Source organism: Perca fluviatilis, chromosome 14 (assembly GCF_010015445.1).
Source record: "Perca fluviatilis chromosome 14, GENO_Pfluv_1.0, whole genome shotgun sequence".
Lineage (NCBI taxonomy): Eukaryota > Metazoa > Chordata > Actinopteri > Perciformes > Percidae > Perca > Perca fluviatilis.
Window position 1 is genome coordinate 19251043 of NC_053125.1, and position 15344 is coordinate 19266386.

Consider the following 15344-nt stretch of genomic DNA (forward strand, 5'->3'; position numbering starts at 1 on the left):
ACCTGAAGATCTTAAAGCCTTAAGCTCAGGAAAAAACAGAGGGAAAATGGAAGCACTGAATAATAAGATGCAGAGAGCAACTCAAAGCAAAGCACTGTGGTTAAATATAGGGCCACGGCTGGATGGGGACTTAAGAACGAAGACAGAAAGACCGATCCCACACACCTCGCTCCAGAAAAGTATTTCAGCTAAATTTAAAATCCCATCTAATCCTGATTTCTTTTTTTACATCATGGAGGAGGGACAGACAGAGAGGTGTCGAGCAGTGAGAGACAACAGGGCATTAGGAAAGTTGTGGACAAAATAAGAAGAATCAATACTGTATGTGGGACCATAGCAGGCCTATGTCAGTGACGAAGCAAATAGGGTTTTGGTCCCATTGACAGGTCGGCCATGATAATCAGTGCGAGTCTACTCCTCCGCATGCATATTTTAATTTCATCTGTGCTCCATTCTCCCCCTCAACTCATTCTGTCCATCATCACTGATGCTACAAAAACTCACTAACAGTTTAAAATTTTTAAAACCTCAACTTGGAATAAAAAAGGAAAATTATATTACTAAACAGCATTTGTGTTATTTTTTTCTTAATACCAGACACAAGTAGGACTAACTGTGCTATGGGGTTTAATGGCTTGTTTTCTTAGCACTACAAAACACCTTTATTCAAACATGTGTTGACCACAGAAAACCATGTATGATAGCAGACAAATAAATGCAAACATAACTATATTTGGTTCACTGCTGATCGCCAAATTCAGGATAAATTTTTTTTTTTTAACCTGTACACACTGACCTTGAACCTCTGTGCCGGGCTCACATATCCGAGTCGTCGTCAGGGTCCCAGTGGAGGTGGGGGGGGAAGTCCAGGTCTCTCTCCTGGGCGTAGCGTAACCAGCGCTCCTCGTCCCCACGGTGCGTCAGATACCTGCAGCCCATCCTCTGCTCAAACTGCCTGAGGTCACACCACAGCTGGAAGTCCTGCACAAGGACCAGGAGTGGACGTGGTGGAAATGGAGCTTTCAATTTGAACCAACCAACCATGTGTTTTTCCCCTAATGACATTTTTGCCAGTGGAACAATATGCCTTAGTTTTTGTCATTACGTCTCCTTATAGTGTCACATAGCAATGTGTTTAGAGATTTTTCTGTTCATTGAAATTATCCAATATTAATACATTAGGAACATTTCATGTGTTTCCTTCTGTAATTACCTATTAAAATAGTTAACGCAATCACAAAATTAGATAGAAAACATGTCATGGTTAGGGAAAATTACATAAAATCTAAAAAGCATTAGATGGTATATATTCTACACATTTGTCTTTATTTCTATAAACTACGAAACACAATATTCCAATTAGGATTTGAATAAACAAGGTATTTATCTCATCATTGCTCATATTTTATATCAGACTATAAAGGAGTGTAACTATCTCACCTGCAGCCAGGGGTGTCCCAGAGTTTTGCCCACACTGAACCTGCGTCTGACCGACACCTGCAGCAGGTTGTTGATGAGACTCACGGCTGGAGACAAAGGAGAAGGACAGGATTTACTCCGATTGTCTTAAAAGTTGTCAACTGGAGTCACCCAGTGGCCAACAGGAGAAAATGTGTGTGTGATTCTGTCTGGTAGAGTACAATGAGATAATATTTAACCTTAAATACACTTAAAATTAAAGCAAGATGAATGTTAAAAGGGTTAAAAAAAAATAGAACTGTCAAAAGCAGAGATACTGCTGAAAAAGATTCCCGGTGCTCTCCAATGTTTCCATAAATCAGAAAGTGCTTACAGTGATTGATGAATGAAACTTACTTGAGGTAAGTACAGTGATTTATAACAGTGGACATTTAGAAATTATTTGATTTAAATTTGCATTATCATGGTAATACTGCTGCCAGCAGGTAACGTCTTTAACTCTCCTCGACGATGCATTCAAGGACACTCCTACATTTGAACTGCATTCATGAGCCGTGTGGTCAGAAAGTCTAAGCTAGAAGAAAAATTTGATCCTGGGAAAAGAATGATGTGAATCGACTATTTCTTGCATTTAATAAACGGCCATTTGATAATCGACGATAGAGTCTCACATCGGTGTCCTTCAAAGCAGCAACAGGAGAAGTTTTTCATAACAAAACAGAACTAATACCTACCCTCCAGTGAGATGGAGGCCCATGGTTGTCGTGGGTACATGAAGGCAGCGTTGGTGATCTGCTGCCTGATGTCCTCGTCCTCGTTGAAGGGGAACGTGCCGCTCAGGCTCACGTACATGATGACGCCCACGGACCACATGTCCAGAGAGCGGTTGTAGCCGCTGCTGCTGATCACCTCGGGCGCCAAGTAGGCCGGCGTGCCCACGACGGAGCGACGGAAAGACTTCTCGCCGATGATGCGGGCGAAGCCGAAGTCGCACAGCTTCACCTTCAACACAGAGTCGACGTTACGTGTTATTAAAACAACTCCCCTCGGTGCTTTACACACGGTGTAAAACCATCCTATAATCCCACCTGAGGGAACGGATCTGCAGTGGCCAGCAGTACGTTCTCAGGTTTAAGGTCACAGTGGGCGATATGTTTGAAGTGCAGATACCGCAGAGCCTCAAGGATCTGCAACACACACAGAGAAGGACAACAACATGAGAGTATGACTATGAGTCATCGTATAATATACATAATATTTTAGCTTCATTTATGCAGTAGGTCACGCACAAATATTCCCATTTTAATGGATGCTGGAGCCTCCAGGCTGAGGGATGGCCTAAAAGAGTCAGACTAAAATGACTTTTGTGGTCTACCAGTGTAAGTTCTAGATTTGTTTTTCGACTAAAAGCTAGATTTTTGGATAAAATCTATAAAAACATACAAATATGACTCAAAAAGGGCTTAAACTGGGACAAAAGAGAACAAAATCTGGCTGTAACTCCACTGTTACTGGTCCACACTACCCAGTGGTGACCAGTAATTCACACAAACATTTATGAAAAGTCAGAAAATAAACATCAGGAGACATGTTTTTTTTTATTAACTATCTCATGACCCCCCAGATTTGTCTTTTGACCCCTTGTTGGGTCCCGGCCTCTAGGTTGGGAACCTCGGTCATAAAAGATTACATAGAATTTACATAATTTTAAGACCTGCGGAGCATTTAATGATGGGAAAGTGATCTTACCTGTGTGACCAGGAAGCGGGTGATGCGTTCAGGGAGTCTGCCTCTCTCACTGGACAGAATTATCTCCAGCATGTCTCCATGGAGCTTCTCCATAACGACAAAGACGTACTCCACGGTCTCAAACATCCCCTCCAACAGAACCACACCGAGATGGGACAGATTCTGGCCAACACACAAAGTAGATGTTACAGAAAATAATCCTAGGATGAGTACAGAGCCAAAACATGCTAATAGATAATAGAACGTGTATCAGTACCTGCAAGATGGCCACTTCGTTCCTCAGCTGTCTCTCTTGTTTGGTGGGGAAGCGTGTCTTGTCGATGACTTTGATGGCGACTGGCCGACCCGACTTCCTGTGAGTACCTGAGGAATGAGAAATAAGTCACCTCTATTATTATTAGTTTTAAACTAGTTTAGTTCTGCATTCATTCAGTTTTAGTCAGTCAGAATTGCAAGTTTACAGATGGTTGGTAAGGATTTGAAGCTCCCTAATTTCATATTCATTTCCTGGAAAGTTTTCTTACAAAGAACACTGTAATTAGCATTATTAGAGACCGTGTTCAATTAGCACACTTCTAATTGATTAAAATTCAAATGAAGTGCCTCCTTTGGGTCAGAATCCAAGTCCAAAAATGTCAAGTTTGTCTAAAGAAAAGTAAACAATAATGACTGAATTATAAACATACAGTATATGATGAATGAAGATACAAAATTAACAATGGAGTATTGTTTTCAGGGTTTCAAATTTGTCTTTCAAGGTCATTCTTCTAGAAATCAACTGCTGACAAAAATTCTAACAGAAATAACTCAACTTTTCCACAATTTTCCAGGGAAACTTTCCAAAGAATTAAATTAAGGATTGTAGAAATATATTGGGTTTAGAATAAGAATGTCCTGTAGCCTGGGATGGCCTCGCTGTCTCCTCCTGTCTGGCACGTGTAAGATAAGACGGGTTCAAATTTAGTGGAGCAAAAGTGCTCCTGATTTATTTAATAAACAAATGGAACAGAATGCACCTAATGAAATATCTTAAAGGAACAGACAAACTTTAGGCCATGAGAGAAGAAGAGAATGAGAGCAATCCCAAGGCTAGCGCGCAACTTCGCTATCTTCTCGGAGACCGAAAGTCTGAGTCATATCCAACCGATTGGCGGCCCAGACACAATGGCGGGAGGAGGAACCTGAAGATGAATAAAAGAATAGGGGAAAGGAAGGTCCGGGGTCAGACCCGGAGAGACTTTGTTGATGGCTAGGGAGAGAAAGTCTTGAAGGAGCATATGCATATGAAATATCTGTTTGCAATATCATTTTACTAAAGATTGTTATAGTTTAACTGAACGAATCCTGAGTATTCATTTCCTGGTGTGCCTCTCAACGAACACAATAATTAAAGGGGAAACTTTGAGAAGTGACCAGTGGAGTCAAAAAGACTCTGGCCTTTTGAGCCAGAGTAGAATCGGTCGCATCTTTTCCTACAGGATCCATAAGTAAAAGCATTTTCATCTTTGCCTCGGCTGCAAACCCCCCCAGGAAGAAAACGTTCTTCGCCGATTCTTTGCTTAACGTCTGACCGTTACACGGTAACAACTCTACACAACCAGCTCACCTTTGTACACCACTCCAAACTGTCCCGAGCCCAGCACCTCGTCTGTGAAGATCTGATACACCGTGCTGATGTCCTGGACAACACACACACACACACACACACACACACACACACACACACATACACATACACACACACACACACACACACACACACACACACACACACACACACACACACACATACACATACACATACACACACACACACACACACACACACACGTACACGTACACGCACACACGTATGAAGAAGAAGTTCACTGCGATGAATTCATAATTCAGCAGTATGGAGTTGATCCTTACCACGCTGTCTTTGCGTAAATCCTGATCTGTAATCAGAACAGAAACAAGATCGTTTGAACTCTGACTTATTATAAATCATATTAATAGGCAAATCTAAATTAATTGGGATTAGTTTGGGTTCATGTTCCATCGCCCACATTAAGTTCTGTGCAATAAATTATTAATAAAAAAGTAGCTCATCACGCCTAAAGAGCTGCATTTTCTCATTTCTATCCAATAATAATCCAGAGGGGTTGTTTCGGGCTCACCGTGGTTCTCCTCGCCGTGTCCTCCGCTGCTCTGCACGGGCATCAGAGCCTGGCGGATGGCGCTCTCCCAGGACGGCCCGTCCTCACCGGCCACCACGCAGTACACCAGCGAGGCAGTGACCACCTCCAAGGAGTGGGCGCGGTTGCCTGGCAACAAGGGCACAGAGAGCTGGGCGGGGCCTCGGACCTGCAGCACCTCAGACAGAGTGATCTCCTGCAGGAGAGAGTTTATGTTCAGAAATAAAATACATAACGGGCTGTGTTACTTTCAACACTCTTCAGCCCCGGTCTCTGTAAACTTTACATTCATTGTTATTGTTAATTAACTCATACAACTGTCAAACTTTGTTATTAAATTTGTTTGGATTTAGGTCACTCTTGAGCCCTTTCCCAATTCCCAGTTTGTGCATCCTTGATTCCCCTCCTCGTATTCCTCTCCTGGCGTCTTAGTCCCGCCCACAGGAGATCCGAGCCGAGGAGTCGAGGAAGAGCCTCGAGGAGAGAGGAGTCGAGGCAACAGGCATTTAGCAGACACGAGACATCTCCGCCTCGGAGCCGTCATTAAAAGTGACGGCAATTAAATATGACGTGCAGCACAACTGCATCAGCTGTCCATTGTTTTGTCATACGCCGCATTTCATGTTCTCTGTGAGAGGAGCAGAAGTGTTCATGACAACTTCTATATTTACTCTGAGTTCAATTCACAACGTGGCAAAATGTGAAAAGAACGTACGGGGGTCGTACATTTGTATTTAACACACACACACACACACACACACACACACACACACACACACACCCCTATATTTTTATAATAGCCTACATACACAGTATGGCTATAGCAAATGTTTGAATGAAAAGAACTATACAAATATAAAGGCTAGGCCTATATTGCACGCACGCACGCACACACAACACACACACACACACACACACACACACACACACACACACACACACACACACACACACACACACACACACACACACACACACACACACACACACACACACACACACACACACACACACACACAGCACTCTAGTATTAATGTGTGGATCGGCGCTTTATCCAAATCTGCCTGTTAGCTCAAAATCATCCACCTTCCACCCACCTGACTGAATTCTTTTCTGTGATTTAGAGACCCACGTGGACATTTAACTGGCCCTCGGCGGTCCCTGAAGGCTCGCCTGCTTTATAAATGAAGTATTGTATTGATATAGCCTAGGAGTGTTTTCTATAACGATGTAGCCCACTTTAATGATTAGAGAACGCTGCTTAGAAACGTTTCCATGTGCGCAGAAATGTAACTGCAGCTGATATTGAACATTTAAGCAGCAAAACTAACTGTAGTTATAAACAGAACTAGAGCTTTAGATTGTGAAATAATAAGCCTGTTAAACTGCCGTTTCTCGAGCTTCTCTCAGACGAGCTTACAAATGAAGCCGTCTGTCCGACAGCAGCTCTGCTTTGTTCACATCTTAGAGAACGGTAATATGTTAGATTAACCGCGGATATTATCGCTCACTCTCTCTCCTTTTCGTTCTCTCTCTCTCTCTCCTCCATTCGCTCTGGCATGCCTCTTTGTTTACATGCCACGGGTGAAAAGACTTCCGCAGTGTATCCTCGATTTTAACTCCTCGGAGGAGGAGCCTCCTCGATGCTCGCTCCTCCATGTACATTTTAGGAATTGGGACGTCCTTCAACATGGCGCGCTGAGACTGATTTCCGGGTCACAAGCCGGAGGACCGAGGAGTCGAGGAGGTACAAATTTTGGAATTGGGAAAGGCCGTGTGCGTCTTGCTGCTCCTTTACACTGACTTTTTACTTTTCATATTACACTGTTCAGAGTTGGGTCAATACATCGTCATACAGTGCATTCTCTCTTATGAGTGTTAAAAATCAATATCAAACTACCTAATATTGATTTTATTGCCATTTTTTCTTTTGAGCTCCTTTTTTCTAGTTACTTAAAATAACTCAAATTCGCTACAAAACCAAAGTACAACGGCTTAAACCTGTTTGCATTTATACAAGAACTTCTATGAAAATGCATCAGTATCAGCCGATATGGATAGTGAAGTAATATCTCCGTATCCCTAATTCACCACATGTTGAACCAAACCAGACAGTATGGAAGGATGCCATACATTCTGACAAGCTTCTGGTGTTATTACAGGTCATACTAAATAAAAACACAGTCTACTACTCCAGTGTCATGAATTCTACCTTGTAGTACTTGGTGGTGCCCTCGTTCTGGTACAGAGTGATGCTCTTCCAGTCCAAGATCCAGTAATGACGTTTCCTCTGGAAACATAAACCACAGAAACAATTCATAATCTACGGGCTGTATGGAGGAACTGAACGGCTCCGAACAAGCCTTTAAAAGGACGCATTAGAACAGACTGTCCAACCTCATGTCTTGGCGGTTGGTCCATTTACTTGGCCGAGAGCAAACATTTATAACATTTAAAAATATAAGAAAATGCACATTCTACCCTGCAAAGATTAATAATCAAGTCACTTATATTCTAAACACACACACACACACACACACACACACACACACACACACACACACACTCTTTTGGTTAGTAAAAAGTTATGTGACTACCCAAATGTGCCAAAGAGGAAAGACAAAAGCAAAGAAAGACAAATAAGTGGAGTTAAAAAAAAAAAAGTTAGGAAAATGATTATTTTCAAAGATGTGTATGTTCTTTTTATTAAAAAAAAAAAAAAAAGGTGAGAGCTTAATTTAATCTGCAGTACTTTTGGCAGGTCACAATCACACAAAACGTTTATGTGTTCTCTTGTAAAAAATGCACACTGACTTTTTTGTAGCAAATAAAAAACAAGTATAATCTGTCTGAGAGTGTGTGTGTGTGTGTGTGTGTGTGTGTGTGTGTGTGTGTGTGTGTGTGTGTGTGTGTGTGTCTCTCACCAGTGTGTCAGTGTTGGTGTGATGCAGCAGCCATCCCTCTCTCAGGACTCCACCTGCTCTCCTCTTGGAGTGATGCACCGACTGGACGAGCCTCATCAGAGGGATGTTGCTGCTGAAACACGGACTGATGGAGGGACGGAAGACAACAAGACATGAAACAGAAGAGAGACAGGCTGATTTAGGGATTTTAAACTGAATTAAAGTCACTTTTCTCTGCTCTGATGGAGCAGTTGAAGCACGTTTGTCATGCAGATGAATCCAGTGATGGACATCAGAAAAGATGAGTGGTTCAGTTTGTGTGTAGGAGTCAAATGGCTGACCTAATCAGGCCATTGTCTGGTGCCAACAGGAAACCAAAGTCACCTTTTTAAAATGGGACGGTGACGACAGAATAAATTAACAACCCTCTGACCTCATCGGCTCTCGCGGTTGCACTTCTCCTTTGGTGTCAGTCGTGGTGTCTCCGTCGGTGGACATCTCGTCGTCAGAGGTTTCTAGTGTTGTCGTACTGGTGAGCTCTGAATCATCGTCCTCTGGGTCTGGTGGGCAGCTGTGACCCACTGCTGGTGATTCTGGGAAAGTGACATCATATGCAAAATATATTAGGGCTGCGACTAATGATCATCCACGGAAAACATTTTCAGTTTAGTAAGTAAGTAAAGTTTATTTGTATAGCACCTTTCACAGAAAAAAAAAAAAAAAGTGCTTCACAATAAAATGCAATACAACACAAGAAGTCACAATACAAGCAAATTGAAATACAAACAGAAAACATAAACAACCATAAAAAAAAAAGTTTACTGATTAACTTCTAAAGTGACACAAAAGGGGGAGATTATTGATTTTGTTAGTTTACAGCCATGCTAGCGGCTCTGTGAGGCTGCGCAGAGGTTGCTTAAATCAGCACGCCAACATGCTGGTGTTTAGCAGGTATAACGTTTACCATGTTAAACTTAACACTGAATCATCATCTTCATCAGTGCTTGGATGGAAAGAATGTTTCTGGGAATCTAAAATGAGTCTGTCAAATCTTCTTGACATGGCGGGTGAATCAGCGTTGAGTCATCACAGGGTTATGGGAACAGCAGAGTGGGGGGGGGGCCTTTTTCAAAGAACCATGATTCACAGGAGTTACGAGCCCAGAATACAAAATGGAAACCAGACCGCCCCGCCCTCACCTTCACCGTTGATGCCTCTCCTCTCGCCTGGACAGTCTCTGGGGACCAGCAGCTCACAGCGCCGATGGGAGTTAAACCTGCAGTCTGAGAAGAAAGGGATGAGAGAGGAGAGGTGGCAGGAGGAAACACAGAGAGGCACTCAGACACATCAGGAGGGCCACGCCAGGAGAGATCAGGGAGCGGCCGCTCCCCAAATGGCACAGCCCTGGTCGGCCTATGACATAAAGCCATCAAACACCTCTTTTTTTCTTTGTCACGTTTGGAAGTCTACGTTAACAGACAGTGTGTGAGTCTGATGATGGAAAGCCAAAAGAGAAAAAGGGAAAGGTGGCGCTGAGATGGTCAGACTCAAAAGGAAAAAAAGGGATAGTGTTGCGGTAGATTTTTTGGTCCCACTCCGCCCCTGTGAAGGACCATAAGATGTTATTTGTTTTGTCAAATAAATATCATTATTCCCCGATGTTGCTGATGCAGCAGTTCATTTGTTTACCTGGGAAATCACGTTTTCATGGGCTGTTGATAATGTTGTTGTATTTTTCATCAAAGGGGAAGGAATATATTTAGGTGGAACGTGTACGTTCAACAGTTGTTCGTGCAACAGAAAACTCTAGATAGAGTCAGATAGTATATCTAGCAGTCTGGATTTACCCTGCAGAGATCTGAGGAGCAGTTAACCACAGTCCTCATAAAGCCACCGGAGTTTAAAATGCCAACGCAAAGAAAGCGGAAGGAAACGGACATCCGGCCAAAATGAAAAGACATCAGGCGGAATTTCCTGTGACACCTCAACAATCGCGGAAGTGGAACGTCGTGGATATAGACTAATGGAACTCAAACACTATCTAACCCGACCAGAAGAAAGTCCTCCTCCAGCCCTCTCACCTGAGCACTGCAGCCCCTGTCTAAAGAGCCCTTTGAGCAGCCGGTGGCAGTACTGGCACACGGTGGGTTTGGTGTAGCTGTGGATGTGGAAGGTGTGAGGGACCTGAGCCCTGCTCATGTCGCTGTACCCGATTCCCAGCCAGACCGGGGGCTCTGCCCAGGACGGAGGCCTGGATGAGGGCTTGGACATGCTGATCTGGTGAAGGACAGATGATGAGAGTCGTCAGTGGTACAGATCATCGTATATTACTGGAAATAATGCGTAAATATGTGACTGGAGGTTCATTTCGAGACAGGTAAACCCTTAAAAAACGGGTTCCAGAGACCCGGTGTAGAAGAAAACTTAACAATTTTAATGAACAGTCGACTGTGGCAAAGATCTAAAATGCTTTTTTTACAATACAATAACTTCCTTACCTCTTCCAGACTGCCTCCTGCCTGATTGGACAGGGAGTGTGTACGGGGTCGTCGAGGAGGAAACAGGGAGAGGCTGGTGCTAACCTGACGCCGCGCTCGACTACAGTCATTGGGCAACTGGAAAGCACAACGTTTATGGAAGTCTAACCCACAACCTGAAGACAGGGAGAGGTAGAGGAGAGCAGACAGACTGGAGCCTTAATATCCAGTTCATAGTTTTATATTAAATGCTGGTAAATAAAACAACAAATATACTTTTTACACATTTTCTCAAACTATGAAAAAGCTTAACAGCTGGATAATGACACTACAGAGGCACACGATGAGGCGAGTCAGCGGCTTTACCGTCACATTTTAATCCCTGTCGAACGAGGCCCCACAGCATTTCTCCACAGTGGTGGCAGAAAGTGGGAGTCCGGTACGTTTGGACCACCAGGGTGTGTGGACGGGTCCTCATCTCAGTCACTGACGCTGATCCTGAGTCAGAGCAAAATAAAGAAGATGGTATACAGTCCGAATATGCCGATGATTTGATCCTCTACTGAGAAATATCGCGTGTTGTAGTTTGAATTTAAGAATTTTTGACAGTATATGACACCACTACAGTTCAGTGGATTCCACTTTTGTAAGGAAAATCCAACATGTATTAGTGTCAGTTAGTAGGAGATGTATTCATATTGTGACAAAAATATGTACACATTCTATTGTGCAGTGGAAACACTTTTTTTTTGCTATACTGGCAGTGCAAGACGTGAAATGTACCTTAACGTGCCACCGACTACCTGTAAGTAGTCCTAAGGTTCAAATACCTTAATTTGAAATGAAGCTTTTGACAGTGTTGTGTTTCATGTGGTATTTATGAGATTTCATTTTGCAGTATATTTGTATTTGTGGCTGAGAACTCAGCTTCATGGTGGGATTTAGTAGTACTGACACATACTGTCTCTGTACCTCACAGATAACTTGACAGCCTGTGTGGGTCTAAAAAGTGTAAAATGGTAACAAGGGAGCAAAGCAATTCCAGCAAAAAATACTGAACACATTTATGTTATCAGAGGCATTATAGCACGTGGCCTTTGATTTATAAAATTAAGTCTTCTTAAAGTATTTATGAAGCATTTCCCTCAAAATAAGACTTAATTTTCTCTTAAATAACACTGACAGTAGCTGTAACAAAATGATGGCTAGCATAAATTCAGATCTGGCAACTGCACTTTTTATTTCAATCTTACAAAAATTCTGCGAATCAGACAAGAATACTAAAAGGGAAAAAACAGCCAATAAATGACTGAAAGACGAAGCTTCCCCCCCCGCCCTAAGCGGTTGGCCTCTGACCTGCGATGATGACCTCGATGAGGTCTCCATCCCGCAGCTCGTCGACATCCGTCAGGCGATGCAGCAGCTGCTCTGAGGCGGACTGATGTCTGAACAGCAGAACCTTCTCGCCGACGCCCACCACGCTGCAGTGTGGAGCCTGAACACACACACACACACACAGACAGACAGACAGACAGACAGACAGACAGACAGACAGACAGACAGACAGACAGACAGACAGACAGACAGACACACAGTTGAGTCTTCATCCAAGAAACAAGCTAAACGTAAAGATTTTTTAACCACCAGCTGGGGTGAAGCTAATACTAATAATAAAAACATTTTACTTTCACAAACCATGACCTAGTTACTTAGTAAAAAGAGATCAGACTTTCATGGTGATCATTCTGTGCTTAGTAGATAAGAGATCAAACATGATACAATCTATAGTACTGAATATGGTGAGGAAACTGGCATCTTTAATCTGTCAGTCATCGAGACCTTTGCTACATTCACATGTGCAATGCTATACATACACATATGCACAATACTAAACATTTAATTCTACCTGGACATAATAAAGTGTCGGACAAATAAGAGAAATATAATGCAAAGCAAACTCAACGCAGCTCAATATTTACCATAAAAGGTATTTCAATATCTAGCACAATTAAAAAACTAAATCACCCAATTTAGGGTGATTTATGTTTTAACATTTACTGAAAAATTCACATGTTTTTGTATGAAATTATATTACACAAGTAATATAATAAAATTGAATTGTACATTGTGAATTTCTGTTTCTGAGACCCTAAAAACATTACGTTAGAACTGGAGATACAGGTTTTTCTCCCAGCGCTGACACATACTGTATATCCATTACGTGTCACGCTCATAGCCTGAGGTTTGTGTACAGTGAATGCACTAAAATGCGCAAGTGAAACACACATTCTTTAGACCCTGCTGACCTGCTACCTGGAAACTCGAGAAAAGATCAAAGTTGAAAGGAGCGCTGGTGAGAGCGAGGCAGACCGCCGTCTGTGTGTGTGTGTGTGTGTGTGTGTGTGTGTGTGTGTGTGTGTGTGTGTGTGTGTGTGAGAGAGAGAGAGACAGGAGGGGGAGAGGCTGTGGTTGGAAAGTTTGCTGTGTGCTCGTGTCGACCACAAAGTCAAAACTGAGGCAGTACGAAGACCAGATCAGCTGAACCTGAGATCAACACCTGCAATTCATGAACATCTTTATTTAACCTCAACTACGGTTTCTATGCACAACTGAGCGACGGACTGTTACATTTGACTCTTACATAGAAGAATATTAATCCTGTTTTTTCTTCTCCAAGTTCTTAGAAATAAAGTTCAATGATAGGAGGTAGTGAAATGGAGGGGCTGATATGTTTGTATGGCGTCAATGTAACATTTTGAGACAGAAGTGCTTGATTGTGTGTCACATAAAAACCCACACAACCAAAACCACTAGAACATCCTTCAAACTCGGCATCAGTAAACGCAGACGCCTCACTTCACATATAAACTACACAATCCTCCTCCATGCATGAGGTGACCTCCTGACTGTTGTGACAGGCTCAACACGTCAACTGAATATTTTCCAAGTGGGACTGTGTTAAGGGTTAGAGCACGTTTTCAGTGTGCTAGCTACACACTTCTTTTGTAATTAATAACGCTTTCTAGCACGTAATTGCTCACTCTGGAGCTGCAAATGTCCACTGGAGCAGCTATGGGTTGAGTGCCCTATGCCTAAGAACATCCTGATTATTGTCATTACATTTTTCACAGCCAGATTCTACCTGCAGGTGAGGGATTTGAGCCAGCATTCGAACATTCTAGGCACACGTAAAACAGTGTTTCAGTTTTAACCAGTAGTGAAAGTTACTTTTAAATACAGCTTTTTGTTTTAACCTACCTACCTGCCAGATATAACAATATAGAGAAAAGTCTGACCTAAACTAAACTCCACCCATCTGGTGCTCCAATTAAAACAGACACCAACACCAATTTCAAGATAAATCATTCAGTTTTGGCTTGTTAAAAGGGGCAAATTTATTTTTGTACTGTCTCACGGGCAGATTCATTTTCTGTCAAAATCTACACAGCAGAGCCCGAAATATCCTGACTTTCTGTCTCTAGTATGGGTCAGGCTCCAAAAATACTTAATCCTACACTTCCCATAATGCAACTCAATAGCATCTTCATAAGTACATTTGGTGAAATGCCCCTTTAAGGCTCTTCTGCTTACAGTATGAACCTTTCTGATCTACTGCACAATACCCTCAAAATGGTTCAGGACAGCAGCATAAAATGAGGTCACCAGCGTGAGGCTTTGATTACCTTGCGCTCTATGATCTCTGCAGCCAGCCTCTTGGCATGGCGATAGCTCAGGTTGCCAGCAGGGACTCGGACCACCTCCCTAAAGAGGCCGAGCTGGAACTGGAGCAGAGCTGGCGCTGTGAGACTGGTGGGACTGGAGGGCGTCACTGCGGACATGGAGAAAGATTCTCTGTGGCGAAATGGGATTCGTTAATGAATTATTACAAGAACAAAGAAATATGAATGGCTATGTTGTACAGATTAGTTTTTGAGAAAAAAAGCGGCCAAGGTTCAATGGAGAAAAAGTTGGTATTGTTTTCTCACACAATTCCTAGCGCATTATAAGATACTGTACATGTGAATTGATATTTGCTTTAAATAAATAAATAAGAAACCTGTTAAGGATGTACATATAAATGTACAATTTTTTTAGTGACATCAACTTTCAGAAGGCAATATTCAAGATTTTTTTGTTAAGATTCAATCTATTTAGTGAAGTGTCAGAGGCATTATCTAAAAGTTGTCTACCAACTGCTCTACCAACTTTTTATTCATGGCATCACCAGTATGACTTAGCAAGAGTTCCATTTTAAGTAGATACTACCTTTTTGTCCTCAAAAACTGATGTTGATTGGTGAAGAAAACCGTAGTACTCCTTGGTTTTCAAAATAAAAACACTGAAATAACTAAAGATAACATAAGTAACCTTACTTTCTAATCCCGGTTCATTCAAGCTCCGATCGTTCACTTCAATCGCAGGATTGTATCTCAACGATGTGATAGCTGATCAGTCTCCACTGCAGATTCTCAACATGCACTCTGGTGGGTCTGGTTTCCTTTTAGTGGAGTTGGCCGTCGATGAGACAGGAAGTTACAGAGAGAGACTTGCCTCTGGTGCAGTGTACGGTTAACACCCCCAGCCTTAGCTGTGAAAACTTACACAAATATACACACACA

The 15344-nt window shown here is 42.4% G+C and overlaps 1 protein-coding gene across 2 annotated transcripts; it reads right to left on the reverse strand.

Moving 5' to 3' along the window:
• Window positions 1-544: 544 nt before the first annotated feature.
• Window positions 545-15311, reverse strand: prkd4 (protein kinase D4). 2 transcript variants are annotated; one of them, XM_039822001.1, is made up of 19 exons: window positions 15099-15311; window positions 14409-14577; window positions 12082-12220; window positions 11092-11223; window positions 10747-10901; window positions 10330-10525; window positions 9448-9531; window positions 8682-8841; window positions 8270-8393; window positions 7558-7635; window positions 5328-5541; window positions 5080-5105; window positions 4775-4847; window positions 3425-3531; window positions 3169-3330; window positions 2508-2606; window positions 2154-2421; window positions 1441-1526; window positions 545-981 (listed from the first exon to the last, which is right to left on the reverse strand). In XM_039822001.1, the coding sequence occupies exons 2-19, from the start codon at window positions 14562-14564 to the stop codon at window positions 817-819; spliced, it is 2424 nt and encodes an 807-aa protein (XP_039677935.1). In that variant the 5' UTR covers window positions 14565-14577; window positions 15099-15311; the 3' UTR covers window positions 545-816. The 2 variants fall into 2 exon arrangements, with proteins under 2 accessions (XP_039677935.1, XP_039677936.1); XM_039822002.1 differs by having other exon boundaries at window positions 14992-15311.
• Window positions 15312-15344: the final 33 nt, after the last annotated feature.